The 26,756-nt window shown below is 42.9% G+C and overlaps 1 protein-coding gene and 1 long non-coding RNA gene across 4 annotated transcripts; one reads left to right on the top strand and one right to left on the bottom strand.

The window, feature by feature from the left end:
- The first annotated feature begins 2,449 nt into the window (after positions 1 to 2,449).
- LOC146707367 (uncharacterized) lies at positions 2,450 to 4,663 on the top strand. Its single transcript, XR_014920828.1, has 2 exons — positions 2,450 to 3,167; positions 3,201 to 4,663. It is a non-coding gene; the product is annotated as an uncharacterized LOC146707367 (long non-coding RNA).
- On the bottom strand, positions 4,181 to 26,175 carry LOC146707366 (bromodomain-containing protein 4-like). Of its 3 annotated transcripts, none has more exons than XM_085458674.1 (22): positions 26,038 to 26,175; positions 24,252 to 24,403; positions 21,892 to 22,132; positions 21,698 to 21,790; positions 18,421 to 18,558; positions 18,178 to 18,310; positions 17,270 to 17,784; positions 16,803 to 17,174; positions 16,320 to 16,448; positions 14,374 to 14,595; positions 13,984 to 14,207; positions 13,809 to 13,906; positions 13,475 to 13,720; positions 13,126 to 13,224; positions 12,565 to 13,032; positions 10,598 to 11,191; positions 9,923 to 10,011; positions 9,630 to 9,747; positions 7,557 to 7,690; positions 7,222 to 7,412; positions 6,315 to 6,555; positions 4,181 to 6,207 (listed from the first exon to the last, which is right to left on the bottom strand). In XM_085458674.1, the coding sequence occupies exons 3-22, from the start codon at positions 22,018 to 22,020 to the stop codon at positions 6,139 to 6,141; spliced, it is 4,302 nt and encodes a 1,433-aa protein (XP_085314800.1). In that variant the 5' UTR covers positions 22,021 to 22,132; positions 24,252 to 24,403; positions 26,038 to 26,175; the 3' UTR covers positions 4,181 to 6,138. The 3 variants fall into 3 exon arrangements, with proteins under 3 accessions (XP_085314800.1, XP_085314802.1, XP_085314801.1); XM_085458676.1 differs by having other exon boundaries at positions 13,126 to 13,221; XM_085458675.1 differs by having other exon boundaries at positions 16,803 to 17,171.
- Positions 26,176 to 26,756: the final 581 nt, after the last annotated feature.

The raw sequence follows: 26,756 nt of genomic DNA, 5'->3' as shown, positions 1-26,756 counted from the left end.
CGGGATAATGCGCGGTGTCACAAAGCTCAGATCATCTAAACTTCTGATCGAGCACCTTTGGAATGTGGTGGAACGAAAGATTAGCATCGTGAATGTACAGCTAAGAAGCCTGCAGCAGATGTGTATGAGTATTGTCTCAATATGGACCAAACCTCTGTGGAATCTTTCCAGCACATTGTTAAATCTGTGCCATGAAAAATGAATTGTTCCGAAGGCAGAACCACCGACCTTCCAAGTTGAGTCACAGTCGGTGAGTGTACATATAATCAGTTACAAGTGCTTGGCAGTACAAAGGGCCCTGTTTTACTGGGCCAAGGGAAAGTTTGGGGAAACACTTCTTTCAAGATGCCTTAAGAATATCGTGCAAAGGTTTCACAAAACAGCACTAAATCAAATGTAAACGTAAACTTGTGCCTCAACATGCTGAGTAAACATGTTTCATCTTTTGCAGAAGACATAAAAATGTACACATGAGCAGAAGAGACAAAAATGCAAAGGGCTGTGCTCCTCTGGTTCATAAGTGGATCACATGACTTGTCTGCGACAACATGCAGCTTGCCTGACTGACTCAGGTTCTTAGAATGTGTTGCCACATGTAGTAGAAAAGAGCTCTTGCCGTTCCACTTTAATTAATTTATTTACACAAAAACACTCCAAGACTGTCCTTTCAAGATCCCCACTTTCACTCCTGCTTATCTGGAGGTGCACGCAGTTTGTCCTGGGCATCCCTTATTTTTATGCTAACTTCTTGTCATCCTCTCACAGGTATGACTTGTCACAGGTATGACTTGTGTAAATGCAGGAAAACTGACAAGTTTTCCTGCATTTACACACACTGCCCTCTCTTCCAAGTGGAGTATTTGGAAATGCGTTGGTTTCTGTCCCGCCCTGAATTTAATTCAAACCATTTAAAAGCTATGCAACACAACGATTTGAAAGTCAAATATGCAGAGGACAGGAAAAGCCTTCTCCCTGCTCAGTATGATAAAGAAACAAAGCAGATCCTTGCTGCAGCAGCAGGTTTATCAGCTGCTCAAGGCCATGGGAGACTAGATTTAGGATACAGTTTAAATAAAACTGTCCACGTTATTTTATCCACACAAAGGCTTCAGATGTGTAGTACTGGAGGGCCAGGGCTTGATTCAAACTGTAGAGCAGAAGTGTTTGAATGCTGGCTCTGTCGCTGACATAGCTGTTAACTTTAAGAGGTTTGAATCACAAGTTGTTGTGCTATAAAAACTAATTCAGACTCATTTAACACCTTAAACACACTGAAACTACATCTCCCTGTATGTATTCAGTTTACAGTTGTGTCGTACTGCCATAGAGTAGTGGTTAAGGGTCGAACTAAAGGATGTTGTATCAGGAAGAGCAGCTACCTGCTGCAGTGACCCTTGTTCCAAGAGAACAACTAAAAGTAGCACAGTTTGTATCTGCGGTCTACACTACGAACAGCCATGTGCATTTGTGAGGTCAGACAGTGATGCTGGATGAGAAGGCCTGGCTTGCAGTCTCTGCTGTAATTCATCCCAAAGGTGTTCTATGGGTTAAGGTCAGGACTCTGTGCTGGCCAGTGAAGTTCTTCCACACCAACCTCGCTCATCGATGTCTTTGTGCACTGGTGTGCAGTCGTGTTGCAACATCGATCCTCTGTGGAGGTCATCAAGAGCACCAAATTCCTTGGTGTTCTGGGAGAGAACCTCACCTGGACCCTCAACACCAGCTCCATAAGTAAGAAAGCGTCTCTACCTCACACGGGACCTGAGAAAAGCCCATCTCCCAACATTCTCATCACCATCTGCAGAGGGACTATCGAGAGCATCCTGAGCAGCTGCATCACTGTGCATGGTAACTGCATCGTATTGGATCACAATACCCTACAACGGATAGTGTGAACAGCTGAGAAGTTCATTGGAGCATGTCTTCCCTCCATCACAGACACCTATCGCACCCGCTGCATCCACAAAGCCACCAGCGTTGTGCACTTCTCACACACACTCTTCACCCTGCTGCCTTCTGGCAAGAGGTACCGGAGCATTCATGCCCTCACTGCCAGACTGCGAAACAGTTTCTTTCCCCAAGCCATCAGACTCCTGAACACTCAGTGACTGGACAGACACACATGCATACCCTCATACACGTCACTACCTCAAGCACTTATCTGCACAATGTCATACACACACATGCACATCTTCATACACGAAGTTACTTTTTGCACAATGCTCAGTCTTTTTGCATAACCCACTGTCATTGTTGCACTTTTCTATTGCACTGTTGTGTCTGCACCATTCTGTTGTGTCTGCACCATTCTGTTGTGTCTGGTGTTTTTGTTTTTTGCACACTTGCACTTTATGGAGGCCTGTGTTGATTGTCCCTTATATGTAGCACCATGATCTTGGAGGAGCGTTGTCTTGCTTCACTGCGTACTGTACCACTGCACATGGTTGAAATGAGTTGGGAGCATGTTCCTTTCACTGGTGCTAAGGGGCAGAGCCAAACTCCGCTCGGCCATAGAAACCCATTCCATGAAGCTCTCTACGCACTGAAAGTCTTTAGTGATGTTGGCAACCTCTGTGTACTATGTGTCTCTGACTTTATGTAACCTATCACTTCCACATTGTTAAAATACCACTGACAGTTGACTGTGGAATATTTAGAAATTTCATGACTGGACTTGCTGCGATCCTATCACGGTACCATGCTGGAATTCACTGAGCTCCTGAGAGCGACCATTCTTTCCCAGATGTTTGCAGAACCAGTCTGCATGCCTAGGTGATTTTTACATTTACTTGATTTTTTTACACCTGTGGTCGTCAAAGCGATTAGAAGATGTGAATTCAGTGATTTGGATTGGTGAGTAAATACTTTTTCTTGGCAATAAAGTTTCTCTGGCTTTCACATTCACAGAACTAAAACTGCAAAAATGTATTATTGCTTGATTTTTAAACAGTTGAGACAGGATGGCTGCTAAGGGTTTCACTTGTGTTTCTGTGTATTTGTGCAAGTGATCATAGCAAAATGTGTTGTTGTCACCTTGCGTCACAGCAACCTCCACAAATGCATTTTTGAGTACTTGACAGGTTTTAACATGTATGTGGAAAGACTCCACCAGTTTAGTTGAGTCACGTAATGTTGAAATAAAATTGAAGGCCAACTTCTACACAATGGTTGTGATCTGAACCATGAGTGCTGAGGAAGAGGTGACAGTAGATGGCAAAATTAGCCACAGTCATTCTTTTCGTTTGTACATAAGTGTGACTGTGCCCGCTTTAAGGTTCTGGTCTGTTTATTATTTAAATGTCACTATGCAATTTTCAACAACCGCCAGCATTAGGCTAATATAAACATTCAGTTTCAGACAGTTCTCTTTCAAACCCTCTTTTCAGTGTCTCACTGTTGGGAACACTCTGTTAACGCTGCACTAAGCACCTGCAGGTTGATCACTACACTGATTTGAGCCTCAAGTGGAGTCTTTCATTATGAAATACAAATGCATTTATATTTTGGTATTATAAATGGATTTATAACAGCAAAAAAGAAATGCAGCATCATTCACATTCCTCCTCTCTCCTGAATGGTAATGCAAGTGTTCTCTTAGCAGACGCTAGCATGGGTTGTGTCTGCACTGCTTAGTCTCTACCGAATATTCAGGTTGATTGAGCTCCAGACAAACCTTGCCTTTTTGCAATAGTAAAGAACATAGCTCCGCCCTGACACAAGCATCACAGCTGCCAGTCATCACAGCTGAATCTTGTAACAGGTGTTATGTTTATCATCATCAGACAATACCTGATTGGGACCTTTTTAGTCAGGCTATATTTAAAAAAAAATAAAATAAAAAAATTTAGAATTGCTAGAACTGCTACAGGTTGATGTGAACACAACAGTCTATCTGCGTTGGCTTTGCGACCTGCCCAGAGGGGAACCTTTCCCCCACCCCACCCCGATAAGAGGTCAAACAGACATTTGGAATGAGGTAACTGGGCCAAAGTGTGAAGTCTGCATAGGACATAAAGCACATGTACCATCCAGGAGGTGCACAGAGTGGAGCTGTACTGTAACAATGACTCTTCAGTGAGCAAAATGATGGAACAGCCCCCCCCCTTGGCAGACAGTGGATAACTAAAGTTCACTTGTTTGTAGACTCAACCAATAAAACAAAAAACCATGAACACCCAAATATTTTTTAAATATTATTTTAATACTTTTCTTTAAAAAACAAACAAACAAACAAAAAAAAAAAAGATGTTGTACTCCATAATCTGAACAAGATGAATCTATTGACCTCAATGCCTCACTCACCAACATACCAACACATTGTTCTGGGTAAAAGAAAAAAAAACATAGCAAAGGGAAAAGAAACTTAAAAACAGTTAAATATGAAAACGGAAAGGAAGTAGAACATTAAAAAAAGGAGAAGAAGAAGAAGACGTGATTATAGAGTCAGAAACACTCATGGATCAGTGGGCCAACCAACAGACAGTCGGGGGGAGGGGAAAGAAGAAAAAAAAAAAAAAAAAGCTCAGTTTCCAAACACAATGGCATACAACATCCCAAAACTGTTACCGTGGATGATAAAAACATCTCAGAAATAAGAGCTAAAAACAACAGAATCAGAACCTATTATACAGACTGCAGAAGCTGGGAACGAGATAGTGGAAGATGAGACGGCAAAGAGACTAAAAACATGAACATGATGAATAAAAATAACAAATCCATAAAAGAACACAAGTAATCAATGAGTCAAGAGCGGATTCATCGGACAACTGGAGCATGATGGGAGGGGGCTACTAAAGTAGTCGCATAAGATGATTGGTGGAACCGCTTCAAACTAGTACAGAGCAAACTACTGCATGGTTTTAAAAAAAAAAAAAAAAAAAAAAAAAAAAAAAAAAGGGGGGGGGGGGGGGGGGACGACAGGAAAATTAAATAGCAGTAAAAACAAAACCTTTCATATAAAGTGAAAAGAAGTACACATAAAAAAAAAAAAGAAGAAAGAAAGTGAATGACGTTTCAGCACTCGATAGATTGGTTTTGGCATAGAGTTAAGAAAAACAAAACCAGAGGAGAGAGAAAAAAGGTGTGTGTGAGAGAACACATCTTTTCAATAGAATCATAAAAAAGTTTTTCTTCTTCTTTACAGTAATTTCTACAAAATCAAAACCAGAGCTCAGAGATGAACACCGAGACGAGCTTTGCTCCCCGCAATCCAAATCCTTCTCATCTTCCTTTTTCCTGTTGACTTTTCATCGTATAGAATATATATATTTATATATCTATATTTATACGTATTTGTTTCTATTTATATATATAATATGTATAATTTGTGGGGTGCAATCATTAGTTTACAGGCCGGAGCACTAAGGCGAAGGACACGTTGAAATTTTTTTGTTTAAATGTGGTGACTGGCTCTTTCCTTGCTGCTCTCTTCAACCTCTTCTGTTGGTAACTGGAGAAAGAGAGAAGCTGAAGGATGTAAAGGTCTTAGAAAAAGGGTTTGAATAGAGCCATGGCGGGGGGGTTTCCCCCATCCCCACGGTGCCTTAAGAAGAAACAACAGATGACCGCTCAACCTGGCAAACGTGAGCACCCCGGCCCGACCCTCCCAGTTAAAAAAAAAATTAAAAAAATCCAACTTAAAAATAAAATAAGAGACAAGATCCAGAGAGAAAACTAAAAGCATTATTATTCATTCATCTGTGTGTTTTAACCCCATCTTTTCATACATGCTTTTTACTGTTTTTTTTTTTTCTCTTTAAATATAGATGCTCAGTCCCCTCCTTTTCATCATATCCTCATATGGGGTGGGGGGCAACCATTTGGACCTGTTGGCCATGGTGATCAAGAACCTACAACCAGAGACACCAAGCCGGGGAAGGGGGGGACAAACAAAAACAAAAAACAAACAAACAAAAGGGGGGCTTGTTATTTTAATTTCACTTCCCCTCATCTCTCATTCACGACACAAACCAGCTGTTTCAACTGCTGAGAGAAAGGGACAGTTAGTACTGAGTCTGTGTATGCAGATGTGTGCATTTGTGTAAGCAGCGACCGTGTGCGTCACAGCACGGGTGTTTGGAAGCGATCTGCAAATCTGCTTCTTGTGAGTCTACGGGGTCCTGCTCTCGTGCCTTCCTCTCAGAACAGATTCTCTTCAAAAATTGCCATCAGGTCACTCTGGAAATTGATGTCAATGGTGTCTGCCATCTGCGGAGGAACCAGAGGACGAGAAGCAGCATGAAAGATAGATTCTAAAAAGAAATTGATAAAATAATTCCCTCCCTCTTCCCCCCCCCCCCTTTTCTCTCCCATACCGCCTCTCTCCTGCGCCTCTCCTGTGCCTCACGCCGTGCCGTCGCCCTGTCCTGGTTGAGCGTGTTCTGTGAAGCGGAGGTGGGTGGGGGGGCTTGTGATTGTGTAGGTGGGGCCTGCGGAGAGTGAGTGGGAGGAGTCGAAGCTGGAGGAACTGGAGCGTGCGGCGACTGCTGATTTGGGCGACGGCGGTCGTCATCTGGCACTCGGCGAAACGGCTCCGCCGTGTCCTTGTCGTCACGGCTGCGACAACAAGCAAACAAAAAGTGAGACAGCTGGCAGTCAGCACTGCATGATGCCCATAAATGATTCCCATCAAGGTCACACTCAAATACAACCTAACCAACAGCAGATTCTTTCGTCCAGTTAACTTGAACCTCGTTTTGCATCGAGGGTCACATACAACCCACTTTGATCTTAAGTGAGTGAAACTCGACTTTCTGTCAGTTTAACTACACGTTCAATCCCTGCAATGTCTTAAGACAAGATGAAGCAGTGCAATGTACACTGTCCCATGTTAATAAAATAATATTTTTTATTGATTTTTACTTTTCTCCTTGTACCTTTCGTGCAGCTCATGCTTTGTAGTCGTTTCAGTATTCTGGGAAAACCAACCCAAAACGTAGCAGCTGATTCACAACCGGAGCAACCCACTTTCAAGGTTTCACATCAAAGTGTGAGAGTTCACACTTACTCACAGTTGACTTGTAAGTTTGGCGGAAATGTCTGACATTTACATCAGCTGGCAGGATACTAAGCTGTGTGATACTAAACCATTAAATGAGCAAAAGCAATAAAGTGGTGATGAGCGCGATATTTATGACTGTTTAAGTCAAGCTAAATTCTAATAGGATTACAGCTTCTGACGCGTTTCCCTGGTCACACATTACCTGCTAACCTCCCACTCACCGTAGCTTCTCTTGCTCCCTCCTGGCCTGTTCAGCCTGTGCTTTCAGCTGTCTCTCTCTCTCCTCCTTCTCTCTCGCGACCTGCTTGTATCTTTCAAAGCTGTCGCTTGAAGAGCGCACCGAGAACGCCGGTGTGGACTGGGACTTTTGAGCCAGGCTGGCCCAAGAACCCATGTTCTTTATCTTGACCTCCTATAAAAAGAAAAGAAACAAACAGAAAAACCAGGTCAAGTTTTAAAAAAGGCCAAAATGAAGGACAGAAAAAAGAAACCAGGAAGGACAGTCTGGTTTAATGTGGCTTATGAAATTATTCTCTCATCTCAGGCTTCTACACACCTGTGCCTTCTTGGGAGCGATGGGAGTTTTGGGTTCTTGCTTGATTTTGTTGTCCTGCTGGGAGCAGGGTGGTGCAGGCGAGTCTGCCAAATGCGAAATGGGACGAGAGCCATCCATCGGCTTTATATCTAACCCTGTGAGAGACAAAGAAAGAGTAACTCTACATACTACACCCTTTAAGCCACGTCGACACTAATTTCCATTTTAAAATCCAACAACCTTTGCGAGCTTTAGCTGGGAAAATTTTTATTTGGAATCTCCAGGATTAGTTTGTGGTGTGTTCGTTTGGACAGACATTAGTTCTGAACAGCTGTTAAAATACTTTGCAATGAAAACAACACTTGACTCAATGCTGCTTCCATAAGCTGGCTATAGGGAACTGTGGGAGAATGCATACAAAAGCCTTCTGGATTCGATATATACAGTGGTCCCTTGCTATAATGCGGTTCACCTTTCGTGGCCTCGCTGTTTGCGGATTTATTTATTTTTTGTTTGTAATTTTGCTGTTAACCATGTCAAATTCACATAAATCTTCGATGGCTAGTAGTGGTGCAACGGATCACGGTTCATCCGTAATCTGAACCGATCCCACTCCACGGTTTGGTACGCACGTGATCCGAAGATTCGAAAAAGAAGAAAAAAAAAAAAGTATGTGTATGGTGCGCATGGTGGGTCTGTCAAGAGATAGTTATGGCCAGCGCTAGCGATCCAAATGGAGGAGCAGAGGGGTTTGCGGCATTTAAGCAACCCTTTGCTGCCCAATCCGAGCGGGCTAAAGCTATTACAAAAGCTATTGGGGTGTTTAGCTGCAGACGGGAGGCCGTATGCCATTGTGCAAAACAAGGGGTTTAAACTATGATCAACGTGCTTGAGCCACGCTATGATATCCCGCTCGCGTCCACTTTAGTGGCAAGATCGTTCCAAGCATGTATGAGCGGGAAAAGATTTAGGTTGTGGCTGAACTGTCCTAGGCGTCTTCTGTTGCCCTAACTACTACAAAAGCTCATGATATCACAGCGGAGTGCGATATAATGAGTGTTATGTATTATTGTAGGGTCTACCTTACAATAATAAAGTGCCTTGAGGCGACTGTTATTGTGATTTGGCGCTTTATAAATAAAATTGAATTGGTAGATACAAAGACTGTACTGCCCTATTTTGTACCATAATTTCTTTTTAATAATTGCGTGGGATGAGTCTTGAGTTGAATGTTTTTAACAGGAAAAAAAATACTTCAATAAGTAAATGTTAAATTTTTGTCTTTTTTCGCTGATCTGAAAATTGATCCGATCCGTGACTTAAAACCGTGATCCGATCCGAACCGTGAGATTTTTGATCCGTTGCACCACTAATGGCTAGCAGTGTCAGTACAAGTGCTGTACTGTATGTTTGCAGGTTTTCTACCCAACAAACACAACAATGTTGACGAAACGTTTTGCACCATCACAGGTACCTCCAGTAGCACCCAAAAGGCAGAGGAAGATGCTAACCATCGCACAAAAAGTAGGACTTCTGGTAGAAGTTACCGTATGTTTCGGACCACAAGGCACACTGGATTATAAGGTGCATTAAGCAAAACAAAACAGTCAGATAAGTCAAACTTTACTCAACTCATTGTTTTTGCTTCCTCTACCTCCGTACCATTGACTCACTAATGTTGAATTCTCTTGCAGCTGCTCTATTCCCGTGTTCTGGAACTGAAAACAGGGTTTGATCTTTGGTTTCATTCTATAATACTAAACTTGTTTTTCTACGAAAGTTTGAACTTTGAGATTGTTTAAAAGGGTGAAAATGTTCATGCCTGCCTGAAAAAAAGTGTATAAAGTGTGTAGTGAGGGGTTTTACAGCCTTAACACATCTATAATAATTGCAAAAAATAAAACTGGCTACTTCGCGATTTCACCTTTCGTGGGTTATTTTTAGAATGTAACTCGATAAACGAGGGACCGCTGACCAATGAGGTTTGAGCACAACAAAAAAAATGCAAAAAGTTACCTGCAGCTAAATGTATGATTCTTTTTATTCACATACGACTGGATTGTAAAACAGACATATACACACTTTTGCACTCACTGTGTTTGTTGTCTGGTTTGTGTGCATCCTGACGAACGCCTGGGCTGAAGGGCGAGGGTGGCAGCACTGGTGACTGGGAAAGCTTCTCTTCTTTGATCCCCATGTTTGACCTCTGCTCCTACACAGGATGAACAACCACTTTTGTCGAATTGCTTCTTTTTAACATTTGAACTGATTATTGTACTTGTTTGTACTCACTCGTTCAAACTATACATTTAAACATAAGATGAGGAGAGGCATTAACTTCCAATCCAGACAGACAAACAGTACAAAGTCAATGCTAAATCACTTACATGCTTCTTGGTCTGTGGAGGCGACTGTTGTCCCATTGAATGGAACGCAGGCATCGGAGGAGAGTGCATCATCAGCGGAGAGGGGCAACCTGCAAAAACATCGGTGTCCCATCATTTAATTAAATGCCTCATTTAATGTGTGCCTACAGTGATTATGTCTAATCGGTACCAAGCATTAGGGTCGACACAACGTGCAGTGATTTGTAACTTTCAAGTATTGTTTTACTGTGCTGTTATGCAACAGGAGCAGCCTCATGTTTTCAGCTGTGACCACAGGTCACATGATAGATGCCTTGCAACATGTAGCAATGTTTTAAAAGACAGAGATTTTTTTTTTATTTATTTAACCTTTATTTAACCAGGAATGTCCCGTTGAGATCAAAGACCTCTTTTTCAAGGGAGTCCTGGCCAAGAGGCAGCACATTTCAAGACAAATACATTTTGCTCCACACTATGGCCAAGTGCAGATATGACACAATATGTTGGGATAAGTTTTACTTGGTACAGTTCACTGACAAAGACTGCGAATGGGCTGTGGTGAGATCTGTGGTCTAGGTCTGTTTGTGATCTGCTCAGTCTGTCGACAGCAGTGGAGGGAAATTGACTGGAAAGAAGCAGCTGTCAGCAGAGCAGCTATCTGAATGTGTGTGACCATGAGGCATTAAGACACCTTACCTGTTGTGAAAGGCTCCACTTTGCTTTGTGGCGATGGCTGCTGTTGGTGCTGTTGCAGCTGCTGTACCTTCTGCTGCAGCACCCCGCCCTTCTGCTGCTGCTGCGGTGTTGACGTGTGCGTATGCGGGAACGACTGCTGCATGTACGCTTGGCCTGAGCCGTGTCTCTGCGTCAGAACGGGGGCGGCTGTTGTCATGACCTGCGCATGCAGTGGCGGCCCCAGCTGCACGGGAGAATGCGTGTGCAGCGTTTGCGTGGGGGCTCTGGGCTGAAGTGACTGCAGGAGGCTGTGGACCTGGCTGAGCGGTGGGGTCTCAGAGCTGGTGGGCGTTGGCTCCTCGTCGTCCTCCAGCAGGGCTTGGGGAGGCTGCGCCGAGAGGGTGCCCAGGATGCCGTGGGATGGCGGTGACGGGACGCGAGGGCGGGGGACAGGCTGTGGGGGGAGGGTGAGAGGAAGCGAGGGCTGAAGCTGAGGTGAGGAAGCTGGAGGCATTGAAGGGAGGGAGGATGGAGGAGGCTGTGCAGGTTTGGGTGGAAGTGGCGCTGCACGGTTGCTAGGTCTTGATGGTTGCTGGGGAAGAGCATTATGGATTGCTGTAAACATAGGAGAGAAAAATGGGAAAGGCATGAATGTAAAGAACACAGGAAACAGGAGGATGTGTATATCATGAAAGCTCCAGCTCTTCAAGCTTCACCTCTCATTAGACTGAAATATTTCACCATTTCCCTACATATAGATTACAGACATATTTAAAAAAAACAACACACAACAACCTTGCAAATGTAATTATCTGTTCTTCCTTCCTTGGCTTACTCAAACACTACGCAATGGCAGCATGTCACTTTGGAATAATTCAGCCATTTATTGTTTTAAAAGAAGCGATACTGGAGGAGAAGGTAGAGAAGAGGAAACTGCATTAAACAGAGCTGCTGCTGAAGGAGCAGAACTCCAAGAGAAAGAAGAAGAAAGTCCAGACTAGCAAGCGTTGATGTGTGTTTTGAGTAGCTGACATGAGCCTCCAGCTTGAAAACATTTACAGTTAATAGTGTTGCTCAATACAATAAAACCAAAAATACTGCTGCCCCCACTCCTCATTCTCATAGTAGATGATAGTAGATAAATTTAAAAATCTATGGTGATTTTCAGAAAAGTGGACCTCCTTGACCTTGAGGTCGAGGTCACTGAGGTTCGAACTTGTCTAAGATTTTTAGCAACTGTACCTATGATATCAATTTGAAAATCGTACGTCACCTCATTCTTGAATTATTGTATTCACAAGAGAAGAAAAACACTATGGACAGTTCCAGGAGTTTAGAATCTAAATTTTTATAGCAGTGATTTTACTTACTTTATTTTGACTGACGAAGCAAGCAGTCTGAACAATTAACAATTAACTGTTAAGTTGTAACAGAAGACGGCAGCTGTCTTCTGAATAAATGGAACAGTCATTTTTTGGTGATAAACATATAATTATCTCCAGCTATTAAAAGCTGTACTGTCACAATAAAGGAGGCCTATTATGCACACTTCAAGCTATACGCTTTAATTCTTAGAGACTTAAAGAATAACTGGTATAAAATGATCCTCATTTAGTCCACCCTCTGAAACATCCCAATATAATTCCCTTTGCTCTCTCTTTAAGGAAGTTTTGCTCTGATTGGCTGCCCACTGATAACAAAGAGTAGTTGGGTGTAACCTCTTGCTCCACTCTCTGTAACATCAGAGCTAAAAGCATGGGAGAAAAAAGTGCCTTAAACAAATTATTTGAACAGCCTGACAGTCTGAAGCTTTTAGCACGCATGTAGTTCTTGGACAGACACTGAACTCATTACTCCAGAGTTGTGTTTGAGGATGCATCAGTACATAGATGGCCAAAAATACGGGAAAGCATAAAAATCCACCTTTTTTTGGCTCTTGATGAAGTGAATACAGAGTTGTTAGCAGAGTCCTGTTCTGGTGGACGTACCTGGAGAAGGGATGATGGGATGTTGGTTTAGGAAAGGGTGCGTCTCAGAAGGCGTCTGGTTGGTGGGCGCGTTGGTATTGAGGAGGCCAGAGGCAACAGGAGCACTGGCAGTAGTAATGGTTGCATTAGGCTCTGTGTTGGACTGCGTCAGGTGAGAATTCATGAAGTGGGCCAGAGGGTCAAATCCTGAGGCCAATAGCTGGGAGGAATCCAGAGAGGGGACAGGGACAGGGAGGGAAATAGCTGGAGCCGGGATATATGGTGGTTTGGACTGGACCACCTGAGGCTGTGTCTGAGGTTGAAGCTGAGGCTGAAGCTGAAGCTGTGTCTGAAGCTGTGACTGAGGCTGAAGCTGAGGCTGCTGTGGCTGAGAAGTGACTGGGCCCACTCCACTACCAATGAACTGGTGCTGCGGTCTCTTGGTGTCCTTGTTAGTTGAAGTCTTCTTCGGTTGCTTGGGAACCAGCCCTGTACAGACAGCACAATATGAAATGAAGAAATATAACATGTTGAAGACAAAACCTAGGACTCTGCTGGTGCAGACTGCCGAGTGTATATTACCACTGTCAGAGTCTTCACTATCTGAGGAGTCACTGCTGCCTGAAGATGAGGATCCCGTCTTCATCTTTGTCACATTTGGCATTTCCAGAGGCTTCTCTGCTGCAAAAAAGAGCCACAGCATTCAGAGATTAAACAGAATATTGTTCACATAATCCAATATAACAGAAGCAGCGACACATCTTCCAAAAGAAACTATCAATATGTGAAAGTAAGATTGCACCCAGATAACGTTAACTGGAAAGCATGGGGAACAAAGACTTAAAAACAAGAGCTCGCATGAGAATCTTTGGAATTACGAACCTTATGTGAAAGTGTTTTAAAAAAGGTTCTAAATGTGCAAAAAGCCTACCTGATGGTTTTTTCTTCTTCCTGAGGCAGCTTGAGACATACTTCTCTAGCTCTCTCAGCGTGGAGGGCTTCAGTGTCTCAAAGTCAATCTCAATCTCATCCGGATTGGAGTTTTTCAGCGACGGCTCACGGGTTTGGATTATGTGCACGACACGGCCCAGCTTGTCTCCGGGCAACTTATTGATATCGAGGCTCAGCTGGCGCTTCTCCTCATACGACATTGGCTTGCACCTGTCAGCAGACATGTCTGGAGGAGGACGCATTACAATAGGTTTACAATAGTCCCAGGCATGCATATCAACAAAACTCAATCATATGTTCTTTAATTAACGCACCGATGTCAACATCTTCAAGAGAAGCCGAAGGGACGAGAGGGGTCGGCCCAGGCTGAGGGGGCACAGCAGGCCGGGGATTTTTAACTCCTTCTTTTTTACTGTAAATGAGAAGTTCTTAGATGAGCTCCATGCAGTGCAGGTACAATAACCTGAGTTTTACGTCTGGAAAACCTACCTGGGCTTTTTCCTGTCTTTCTTTGCACTGATAGGTTCTTTACTACTTTTGCTTTTCTTAGATGCCTGAAGCATTGCAAGCGGGAGAGTCTCCAAAGGTTCCTCTGCTCCCACTTTTTTCTTGTGCTTTTCTTTCTTCTTTTCCTTCTTCTCCCTCTCTTTCTTCTTGGGCTTGCTGACCTGTGGCTGGGAGAGCGCTGCCAGCTGCTCATGGACAGCTTTAAGCTGAAACACACACACACACACACACATTTGTGTGTTAAAGAGATGATAAGCCTCTGCACATTTGATTCTCCAGCATTCAGCCGTGTTTTACTCAGACCATTCTACACGGCCAACCCAACTCTTGTGTCTAATTAGCCAACCTCCCCTTAACTTTCCCTCATCTAACCTGTTCCTGTAACTCAGCTAATCGCTGTTTCCTTTCTTGTTCCGAGTCTCCTCCTGAAGACTCTGATTCTGAGGAGCTCGAGCTCTCATCTTCCGAGGCGGCAGAAGGAGGTGGGACTTGTCGAGTGGAGGGGGCAGGGTGGAGAGCTGATGACGGGGTGGGAACAGGGACTGGCTCCTCTGGGTCATCGGGCATTTTGGCGAAACGCATCTCAAACACGTCCTGTAAGATTGAAGGACAGCAAGAAAAGCTGTCAGCTCGAGTGGAGCAACAGACACGTTCAGATACTGTACTATTTGGTGAACTGGCCCTTTACGGGTTCAAATCTCTATTTTAGAAGCTCTTCTAAAACTGTTAAATCACACTAGCTTTTTATGCTGTACACCATAGACTTTTTTTTTAACCCTCTATGTGAATTTCCTCCATTTCTTTGTCGCAGAAGGTCAGCAGCTCAAACACAAGGCAAGCTTTATCAGATATGTAACTGCAATAGAGGATGCAACATGTAATATGTAAGCAGCCTATGAATAAGAGAAGAGCTGACTGCTGGAAGTCATCGAGGTTGTACTCGAGTTTGTGCTGCTTAATTAACTGCTGTGCATGCTAGGGCTGTTCGATATAACGATATATATCGGCTGACGATATAAAAACTATCGTTTCATTTTACGCTATCGTTTGTTTCGTGGTGTCGCAAAATAAACCGTTTACAGCAATATTTTTTCATCGTTTTGATGGTCACTGTAGTGGCTATATTAATTTCTTAAAGTTCTCTCTTTCTCTTATACTTAATATAACCACACTACGGACGGACAAGCGCCTGTTTTTATGCGTTGCGGTTAGCAACAACGACGGTAAAACCATCGCGTGTCCGCTTGTTTATGTTCCACATAAACCTTTCACAATAAAGCTCAAGATCCTGTTGAGACTTTTCAAAATAAACTGAATCACGTGAAAAAGTATGCAGAGTGTTTACGGATGAGAAGCAAAAAAGAGCCGCCGGGTGTCAAAAAAATAAACCTTAGACTCAAACGTTAGAGCAGGCTTTTCCCCGCAGCACGCCGTGTAATAAATACTCACAAAGAAAACGGCGGCCGTTACAACCTGTCTAAAAATGTGTAGTTTCATGCATCGGTTAAAACACTCGACTCCAGCTACACGACGCCCAGCTGGAAACACTTCAGCTACCCGAGATTCACAGAATTTACAGAAAATGTTAAATTTTTGTGATTTATATCGTTATTGGGTAGATGTTTAATATCGGGATATGAGATTTTGGTCATATCGCACAGCCCAAGTGCATGCTCTTTTTCTCTCACTTTACTTTGGTGCTGACTTAAAAGTTTTCTACATAAGAAAAACTACTCTGTAACCTACAGCAGTCATCAATCAACACCAGCTTGATAGATGCTGCAAAGGTGTACTGCTTTACAAAGAAAACAATCCTGCAATCATCCACTTGGGTTCTGCAATGATCTTCAGGCCTGAATTTAGCCAATCCCAAAATCTCTGCTGTCTCACTGATAGGTCATCTCTGACTTTCTTTTTTCCAGCTTAATGTTTATGCTTTAACTTAAAAGTCTTTTACTTACACCAAAACCTCTTTGTTACACATATCAAGAGTTCAGATCAGCAGCTACAAAATGCAAATCAAACACATGGAATAAACAATAAGATGTTAAAACTCATTAAGATGTCATGATATAACGAGGAAATTGTCCACATCCACACACTGCAAAGCATGTCACCTAACAATCAAACCTTTGTACAATAAGATCAAAATTGTGTGGGCACAGAAGGTTATGAACTTTATGTGATTGTTCAAAACTTTTCTATGAGATTTTGGTAAGAGCTTTTTTTTCAAATTTAGAGGGCGGTCTAAAGACTTTTGCACATATAGGTTATATAATGTAGGTTACGGTTTGCAGTGTGTGAAATGTGTGGTTTACCTGTAATTTGCGCGCCATGGCAACCACATCGTGGTCTGGAGGGTTGTATTTGTAACAGTTCGAGAACATCAACCTGACGTCTGCTGCAAATTCTTGAGCATCTCTGTACTGTCTGTTGTCCAGCTTTTTCTGGAGGGGATTAAAAAAACAAAACAGTAGCGATCAAAATTCTGCAAATTTAAAGACACACGAGACATGCACGTTGGCAATTTAAAAGTTGACTTATCAAGCTGAAGCTTAGCTATTTATTTGGGATTACCTAGTTTACATCCTCTTGATTATTATTCACTGTCTGACGTTTGTGTGGCTCATTAGTTGTTTAAATGTTTGTGGTAAAAAGATTAAATAAAAGCAAACTAAACAAAGAAATCCAGCAAAATGTCAAAAAGCTTTGGTATCAAGAGCAAATTTTATCACAGGCAGACTCAGGCTGAAACCTTCCTAACTATAAAAACAGGTTTGTACATGTTGTAATAAAATCACCTTGATGGTGCTGAGATCCATGGGGTGCTTGATGATTTCATGGTAGTCGTGGAGACCGAGAGCTTTTGCATCAACAGGTTTGTAAAAAGGCCAGGCATATGCCACGTGTTTCTTAGACAGCATCTCTCTGACGAGGCGTGCACACCAACGTAACTGCTCCTGGCGCTTCGGTGTTCCTGACCCTCCCATCTCCAAGACTCCTCCAAGTTGATGCTGAGAGTCTGGCTGTGATGCTTCTCTTTTGGGCTGCTTTGATGGGCGGCTGCTGTCTCTGCGCGGCCGGGTCTCGGCAGAAATGGGAGACGATTCACTGAGCTGATCGTTGGCGGTGGGTGTCGTGGTATCAGCTTTCCTCTTCTGGCTCTTCTTCTGCTGTTGGAACAGAAGAGTTTAGAGGTCACAGTCTGGAAAAAAAAAAAAAAAAAACACATCAGCAAGTGTCTTTGTAACAATAGATGTCGTCTTACCTTGATGAGAGCAGGCGAACTTTGCAGTATGGGGGCAGTAGGATGGAGGCCTGGGTGAGTCACAGTCGGAGGTGGAACTGAAGTCATTCCCTGGGCCAGGACGTCTGAAGTGGTGAGGGAGAATGGAGGCCCCAGATGGGGCGCATGGTTTGTGGTTGTTGGAGGCACACGGGGAAGGTGAGGTTGGGCTAGACTCTGGGCCAGAGTCTGGACCAGAGGCTGGGCCAGAGGCTGGGCCAGAGGCTGGGCCAAGGGCTGAGCCAGGGGCTGGACCAGAGGCTGGACCAGAGGCTGGACCGGAGGCTGGACCGGAGGCTTGACCAGAGGTTGGACCAGAGGCTGGACCAGAGGCTGGACCAGCACCTGGTCCAACCTCAGGGGTAAGGCAGGAGAACCTTGGGGGGCGGGTGCAGCACGGGTATGTGGAGTGGTTGAAGGGGACGAAAAGCCTCGTGTATGCGGGGTGGTAGAGGGGGATGATGAGTCATGTCCTGAATCTGATTTTGAAATCAGACCTAGAAGGAAGAACACGAGAGCAGCACAAAGACAAAACTTTAGCATAGCTAAACATTAGGTCAACAGGTTGTAAAGCAGATCACCAACAGGCATGACATAACCAAAACCTGATTTCCCAATAAAAGTTCCATATGAGGTGTGGCTGATTTAGTGGGTGGCGGAGAGCAGACAACAATGAAACCAAACATACCAGCTGAGCTGGCTAGATTAGCAGCATTTGCATATCACTGCTGGTGACGCATGGAAACTCTTCCATGAAGTCTTAAGTGTACACCAGGAAGTAGAATCACATCCTCTGGCATCAAGTTGGAGTACCAATTCTACTGAGGGAAAGCAGCAAGAAGAATTCTTCTGCTTCACAGAAAAACAAATGAACGATGCTAAAATAATACCCGTGTCCTGCCTGCCTCCTCTGCGTCCCTTTGTAACCACAGCAATCTCAGTCTCCTCCTGCGGCATCTCTGTAATCTTTTGGAGAAAGAGCTTTTCCAAGGCTTCTGCCATTAGGACAATATCATCCCCGGGCTAAACACACAAACAGATGAAAACCACAGAGCACATTAGCCACAATCCATGTCTCTTAATGTCGCTGAGCAGGGCAGTCGCATGTGTGCAGAAAATCTAATGTGGCTGACCTTGTTGTAGATGTAGCAGTTTGTGAACATGGTGTTAAAGTCTTGGATACACTCCTGGGCATTCCAGTAGTAGTTGTTCTCCAGGCGTTTTTTAATCGTGCCCATGTCCATAGGATTCTTTATGATCTTATAATAGTCCTTAAAGAAGAGCAGGGAAACGAGTATTAGTATTTTAGCTAGACAGAAGAATAATTAAGAGAGTTGAAAGAAAACATTAGAATTAAAAGCTCATCCTGTTCCTCAAGGGAATGACATTCATATGAAAACTGGCTATTCCCTGCACAAGTTTAAATACTATGCTAATAGGATCCTAAAGAATTATATTTACCATGTAAAGTAACTCAGGAAAGCTGCTCAGGATTATAGACTGAACTCAGTTTATGGGTTACTGAATAGACAAAAGGCTAGTGAAATTCCATTCTCAAGCCCGGCGCTCAGCATTTTCCTTGTCACCATCTTTGTGTTTTGAATTTGGATAATCCTCCTTTCCGACTCTCATAATGACTATTTACTGAATGAATGTGAAACTAGTGAAATAGCCCACAAAATTATCAGAGGTCAAAGATTAAGGGAGCCGAGCACCATTTTCCAAATACATTTTTAGAGACTTTGGAATCTTTTTTGCATTCATTTTAATGGACATTAAAGAAACTCTAGGTTTAAAGCACTTCTGTTTTCATACATAGAAGACATCCATTTATTTTCTTTGAATATTCCTCCAAAAATTACCTCCCATCTTTTTTTTTTCTCTCTCCAAACCAATTTTCCTTGATTTCAATGGAAAATATCTTGAGTTCAGGGAAAGGTTTTCAGGAAAACTAATATGAACTTACTGCCATATTAAAACTACAACATTCAGAAGATGGACTAAAAAATTGTTACAATAATCTGAATTATCCTGTTGCAGGTCATGTAAACCTCACTGAGCTTCACTGAGTGAATGGGTAAATGCAGAGAGGAATTTCCCCACGGGGATCAATAAAGTATACATTATTATTATTATAAACAACAACAAAAACAACAACAACAGATGAAAAATATCACTTCATTACAAAAGTCTCAATTTTTAAGAAAAAAAAGGAACGCAGGTCAGAGCGGAGCCCTACATAAACCTGCTTCTCAGTAATACCACTGTTACTGAGGACAACTGAACTTCTCTCTGCTTGGATCTGTTACAAACTAATATCTATCAATATACAACTACTTATGAAACAGTGAATGTGTTTTTAAACATACTGTGTCTAACTGCACTTACTGTGAAGTATCACAACAAAACAAAATAACCCAGACTGATGTGTGCTTTTAGTTATGTGGCACAGTAACAGTGTCTTAATTAAGAAATCAGAGGCTCAAGATTTGGAGGTAAATAAAGTTTTGTAGTCTTCTGCACATGGCACGGGTCAGCTGTTACTCACAGATTTCACGTTTATATTGTGAAATAGTTCATAATGAGATGGAGGCTTGATCCAGCTCTCCTCTGGATCAATCCTGCACTCCACCTGAGTCTCAGTCACAATGTCACACAGTCCTGACAGTTTCTATCAGCTACCCAAAAACAGAACGATCCTCCTTCGGCTGCCTGTCATTGATCTGAACTGCTGAACAGATCTGTGCTTACCCTGTAATACGCTTCTCATTAGTACATTACTCAGTCCTTCATGGTGTCTGCTGCTTCTTGAGCCTCTAATTTGTGCTTTTCTTGACAGAATTTTGGTTGCTATTGAAATAAACTGGCTGCTTCTTTGTATCTAAATCACTGCACTGTTAGTAGATCACCCTCCAATCACAGCATAGGGCTGGGCGATATGACCCAAAATTCATATCTCGATATTTTTTAGCTGGATGGCGATATAAGATATATATCTCGATTTTTTTTTTTAAGCCATAAAGTAAGAACAAAAAGAGAGTTCTTAGTCAAAGCTGTGTCCCAGATGTCACACAGGCACTTTTATTAACATACAGCACAGATGTACATGAAAAATTACTCAAAATTAAATTATGAGCATTCATTAAATAATCATGCTCCATAAATAAAAGAAAACAAGGTTGTTTTTGTGCTAAACAAAGAGCTCACAATTGTGCAGTCAAAATATAAACTAAAAGACGCTGAGCGTAATAACAAAGACAGATTTCACAGCTGCTCTGTTCCCAAGTTTTGCTGTGTGACTGACAGCCTGGAGTTTGAAATCCGCTTCATAACCACGTCTCTTACAGGTGCCATTTATGGTCCTTATACACACACAATACGGTAATATTACGTTGATGCACAGTACGTATCACTCCGCGAAGCTCCTCGGTAGCCGTAATGCGCCGACAACCTATCAAGCGGTGCAGCTCCGTAGCTGACCAAAGTCGTACTCAAACATTTTGACAGATTGCTGAGCGCCGTGTTCCACATAAAATCGGTTCGCGGCCACCAAGCACAACCAGAATTCATACATAAGGCGCGCTATCAACTTTTGAGAGAATGAAAGGATTTTAGGGTTAGCGCTGTTAGCGCTGTTAGCTCGTTAGCGCGGTTAGCTCGTTAGCACGTTGATGCCGTCCAGCCCCACGCATGGGGCGATGCGCAGTAACTCGTTAACGGAGATTTGCCGTGTCCGTCTTGTCGCTGCCTGCACGTGAAGCGATGGGGGAGGAGGGGGAGTTGTCTTCAGTGAAGGCGAGGCGGAGTAACGTTGCGTAGAGACAAAAGTGGACGAAAGAGAGGCAAACTTGCGGCTCCACAACTATAATTATAACGTAACATAGACTATATCGATATAAAGGATATTGTCACATCTTATATCTCGTATAAAAATATATCGATATGTTTTAAAAACTCGATATATCGCCCAGCTCTATCACAGCACATAATTTAACAACAGCAAAAACAGCAGTCACAGCCCTAGATGCATCCTTAACATCCTCCCTCTGAAAAACCAACACCTGCAGCAAAAAGTCAGTGCCAAGACTAAAGGTACTACCTTGTGTGTCTCCTTGGTAACCATAACTAGAAGACCACAGAAGACTGCAGGAGAGTTTTTTTCCCTACTTAACTGAAATAGTCAATGTGACGTGTCGCAAAGTGTCAAATGAGGAAATGCAGAAAAGAAAAACACTTTCTGAAAAGCAGAAAAGGCAGCGACGTGTTTTACTGCAGGGTGCCACCATCACCGGGTCCTACTGTGTGAAACTTTGCATATGGAATTCATTTACTAGTTGTTACAGAGCTATCTTTGTGCTCAACTCTTATTGCACACACACTGAAACAAACACACACACACACGTGACTCACAGGCAAATTGAGTTTGATGGCATCTACAGGAGCCTGGAAGGGCCAGGCAAAATTGTGTTTCCATAATGTCTTCAATACCACTTTTTGCAAGTACTGAAAAAGAGCAAAAACAAAAAAAATAATTATACACACATTAAATAAGTGAAACTGACATTTCACTAGCAGACATGGTTCACAAATCAACGTCCTACTACCTGCAGCTGGTTGGTCTGTCGTTTGGGTCTGGAGGGGTTCCATGTTTCGGGGGGTGGAGGGTTGAAGGGGATAGGCGGTGGGGCGGAGGTAGGGTTCTGGCTGCTGCCTGCCTCCAGTCCGTCCCCCATCGCAGAGGTGGGCTGCAGTGACTGAGCAGACACTTTAGGCAGATTGGACCTGGCAGGGGCAGGTGGGACCGGGGGGAACCCCTTCAGGCCATTCCACTCCTCACGTGACTCTCTGAAAGAACCACAGAGGAAAACATTATCTCTGCAGCCGTTATGAGAATTTTGACATGACTTTCTCAGAATGTATCTCACATTTAGCATTACTGCCACACGTTGAATCTGAACTCCTATCACCCCACTATCTAGATCAGACCACTTTTTACACGTTCTGTCTCAATTATCTGTCTCACGACTAGGGATGGGTACCGGTAATGGCACCGGTTCTGACATAAACGGTAGTAACCAGACCGAAAAGCAGCGCACATGTCGGTGCTTTTTTTCCTGAGATGTCATACACTTTAGATTCTAGCCAATCGTTTGGCGTACCTGGGCCCGCCTTTCAGAGGATAGTAGGCGGGCCCAGGTACGTATGTTCTTTTAGAGCAGAGCTACAGAGTAAAAAGTCTGGCTGTACTTCACAGCAAAAGATGCAAACTCAGCAGCCTGCAACAAGTGCTTTAAGGTGATACTGTGCAGGAGGTAACTCCTCGAATCTGATGAAACACCTGGCGACGTATAGCATTTTGTTAAAAGCCGAGAAATGCACCGTATTTGATAGCTTGCTGCGAGACCTCACACCGTGCACATCTACTGCGGGTGTGCTGCCTGTTATCGGACCCGGAGTTAGCAACATCTCCCAAAAACACGAAGAGGAGAGTCCTGGCCCCTAGCCCTGCCAGTGTAGCAGAAATGATGACGGATGATGATGGCAGCAGCAGCCGTTCTTCTCTGGGTCAGTAGCTTAATGTTGTTCGTGTGTAATTTACATTGATTAGGCTAACCACGTTATTACATTAATGTATGTAAGGTGAACTAGCAAACACCGTTGTAGTTACATGCGGCTGTTTTCTTGTTTGATGGCAGATACTCCCTTCACCCTGGCCAAAAAGGCTAAAATGACCAAAGAAAAAGTGGGAAACAGCTAAACATGAGAGGTTTTTGGACAAAATTGGTGTTTTTTCCATTGATTAAGCACTGCTTCCAGCCAAGAGTGATACCATATATGCTCTATAGCTGCAGAAAAGGCTAACATTGTTATCTTTTTACAAAAAAACCCCAGCTGAACATGAGAGGTTTTTGGACAAAGTGTGTGTTCTCCATTCTTTAAGCACCGGTTCGAGCACTGTTAAGCACCGGCACCGTTTCAAAAGTACCGGTTTGGTACTGGTATCGGATAAAACCTAAACGATACCCATCCCTACTCACGACCACAACCCAGTGTGAGCATTTTCTTCTACAGTACATCGCCAAAGGTCTCTGCGTGAGAAAGAGAGGCAACTTGGCAAAGGGTCAATCTTTTTCACCCCGCTCAAGAAAACAATAAAGATCTCATCTTTGACACATTCACTGCTCTTTAAGCTGTGACTCAAACTCAGTATCTGATTTTGTCATCACGTGCTTGAAACTACTGCGCGAAAACTGGGATCAGGCACTGAGGACTCAACGTGTGTTTATGTGCACAAACAAAAAGCATGCATTCCACATCAACATCAAACTCTTAGTTTAAAGCATCTGGGAATAAATATTGAATCATTGCTTAAGATCAAATACCGTTATGACTGTTAACCTGCAAAGTTTCTGATCCATCAAATGGAAGCAGAAAGTGTAAACACATTACATGCTTCACCAGCTATAAAATATCCACAAACAATGCAGAGCATTTACTTGTCCTAAAAGCACAAAGACTACAAAACAAATCCATAGCTTGGAGTTTGTTTTTTTTTAAATCAATCATGCATTTGTAATTTAGGCAAAACAACAAAAATGCACTAATATTTACAGAAGGAATTGACTGAACAGCTCAACAGGATGAGGCAGAACTTCAAATGCATACCTTATCTAAGACTCAGGTTTTGTTAGTAATATCAGAAATTTTGTAATATTAATAATAACTATACACAAGGCAAGATAAAACTGGGGTTCAGGTTTAAGAATGCCTTGGTAAAGTCTGATTGATGGAAATGTTTTATGATAATGGCGACTTCTTAAAAGCTGAAAACACAATGTAAGTGTATTTACTTTCTAATCACAGATGAAAAACAAACAAACAAACAAACTGGTAATTATCTTGCAGAAAAAACTCATTATTAAACTCTCTCAACTCAAAGGCCAATTATTTTTGGTGGACTTACATGTTTGTAGCTGTGCAGCTGTGGTCTAAAGCAGTTGTCTGATCATATCTCAGTTGGGGAGGTGGCAACTTCCCAGGGTGATGTGGGATGTTTGTTAGTGACACGCTGCGGCAGCATAAAAACCACAACACACAGAGAGTCGAGTGTCACACCTGTGAGAGACCGAGATAACAAATTGAATTAGAGTCAATTTATGTAGTTTGTTAGATTTTGTTCGTGCAAACTGCCCTTTTACAAAATTGAAACTGTCACAATAGAAAACAACACTTCCACATCACAAAACACAGAATTGAAAGCCCTCATCTGGATGATACAGGCACATTACTCTTCTTTATCCCAGTCAACATCTAGTACATGGAGCAGTTTGCAACAATAACTCAGGATTTCGGGGAGGGGGCGTCCTATATATGCATGTTTTCATAGGTCTTTTGTGCTACTGTTTATGTACAGCAAACTTAGAACACATTAGGTGACAGGAGCTAATATGGTACTCTTTTGCATTAAAACTGAACTCTGCCTGACCTACAACCTTGGCATGCTTCAGATGACCTTTGGTACCTGCTGAGATCAAAGGTCAAAGGAATTTCTGAGTAAGACAAAATGAATGAATCAGAGACAACAGCTAACATTTAGTTTGTTATCACCCTGACAGTTTCTTCTACTAAAGACCAAAAGCTTTATTTACATCTCTTTCTATGCCTGTTACCCGTTACAGATCCATATTCCAGCTACAGATCCGTCATTAGTTTAAAAAAAACAAAAACAAACAAACATTAAATAAGTGAATAATTGTTCCCTACATTTACCAGTTAAGTGGATTGCATGTTGATAACTACCTTATCAATGAATATAGACGTGTAATATATGCATAATAATTCTAACTGGGCAGCAGTTAGCACTGCAGCGAGTGCTTGAGACAAAATAAATAAATATTGCGGGAAAATACACGAAAGACCAAGTCATTCTCCAAACTACGTAACTGCATAGAACTACACACAACATACACAGCACGTTAAGAACGCAGCAGTGTCGCAGGTAATCTGATCAACAACAAATCAAATATTCTATCGATAAAGCCACTAGACGTAACGATACTGCGAAATGTATCACATACTGCTACTACTTAGTATCTACCAGTAACCGGATCATAAAAACGACCCAATTTGTTGCAAAACAACTTTACTCCTCAGCTTTTCCTTTGCTAACCTTCCATGTCGGCGCATCGCCATTTCCACTATGCTCAAGTGACAGCTGCGCACGTAAACTGCGTTTCAGAATACAACTTTGACGGGATTGATATTCTCGAAATGACGTACGTCACATTTCACATGAGCTTCTGCGCCATAGCGCCTTTACTACGCTACCAAGAGAACGTAACTTGTGTCACGAATACGGCCTACGGGGCTACAAACAAACAGCCTAGCAGCTAGCTCGCTAGCATGTTAGCGACATGTAGCTAACGTGCACACTGACAACAGACAGCGCCCGCTGCTACAAAAACGACCTTTACGCGAGCGTTAAAAGGAGAAAGACACAACGCAGAATATGTACAACAACACCAAGTCGCTCGCGCCTAAAAGCTAAAAAAATGAGCTGTATCGCGTGCCCGAACCGGTGCAAGGCCTTGCGAAGACAGCTCATGCTCCGCTTCCCGAAGCGCTCACTGAGCGCGCGGGAAATATGCCACCGATGCCCGCTGTAAGCGTTTTATCTGATCCCCGGGGTCGTAAGCTTTCGTTTGATGTACGAACGTAAGCCACACGAAGGCGAAAAATGATATTTTTACCTTCTTCAGTCGGTTGTCAGCGTTCACAGACCTTCCTCGCCCCAAATCCAGAACAAACAGTCCCGTTTCACGTCAATGACGTCAGACGCACGGGGGGCAGGCCAACAAATGTCACCTACAACTCCTCCCCTCTCTCCTGGGTTAACATCACGCAATAGCTTGTAATCATTTCAGTCAGGAGACAGGTCGGTGTTCACTTTACTAAACGAGTGGGTCTAAATATATAACCGAGTAAAAAGTGCGCGTACACTAAAACCTGTTTTTAGTTAGTAGAAAACAAGCTGACAGCTTAAATGTGCACGGCACGGACGGCACGTAGGCCACCGAGCTGACATCTGTTTCCTCTGTAAATACGTTTTCTACAAACTATAGAGAACACAACGGAAGTTAAAAGCATTTCTAAAACTTGACAATTTGTTATACAGCTTATCGACCTACTGCAAATAACCTTTTATTGCCCGATTTGATCTCAGGCCCGTATGCGCACGGTTGTTGTGCGTAATTAGATGTTTAGATCTTGATGGGAGCGGGGTCTTCCAGATGTAATGCTGTGTGAGTGGCATGAGGGCTCATTCTACTGTTTGGTAAGTGTGAAAGTCATGAAGATGTCAATCCAGCTGAATACTGATGGAGATAATGGCGGTAAATTGTGCTTTTCTGCCTTTTCCTGTGTCCTAGAAGATATTATACCACTCATGTTTATGAAAACTGTTATCAGT

The sequence above is a fragment of the Copadichromis virginalis genome, linkage group LG6 (assembly GCF_057382275.1).
Source record: "Copadichromis virginalis isolate Kocher_CV1m ecotype Utaka linkage group LG6, C_Virginalis_male_GT1.1, whole genome shotgun sequence".
Lineage (NCBI taxonomy): Eukaryota > Metazoa > Chordata > Actinopteri > Cichliformes > Cichlidae > Copadichromis > Copadichromis virginalis.
This window is presented reverse-complemented; position numbering and strand designations above follow the sequence as displayed.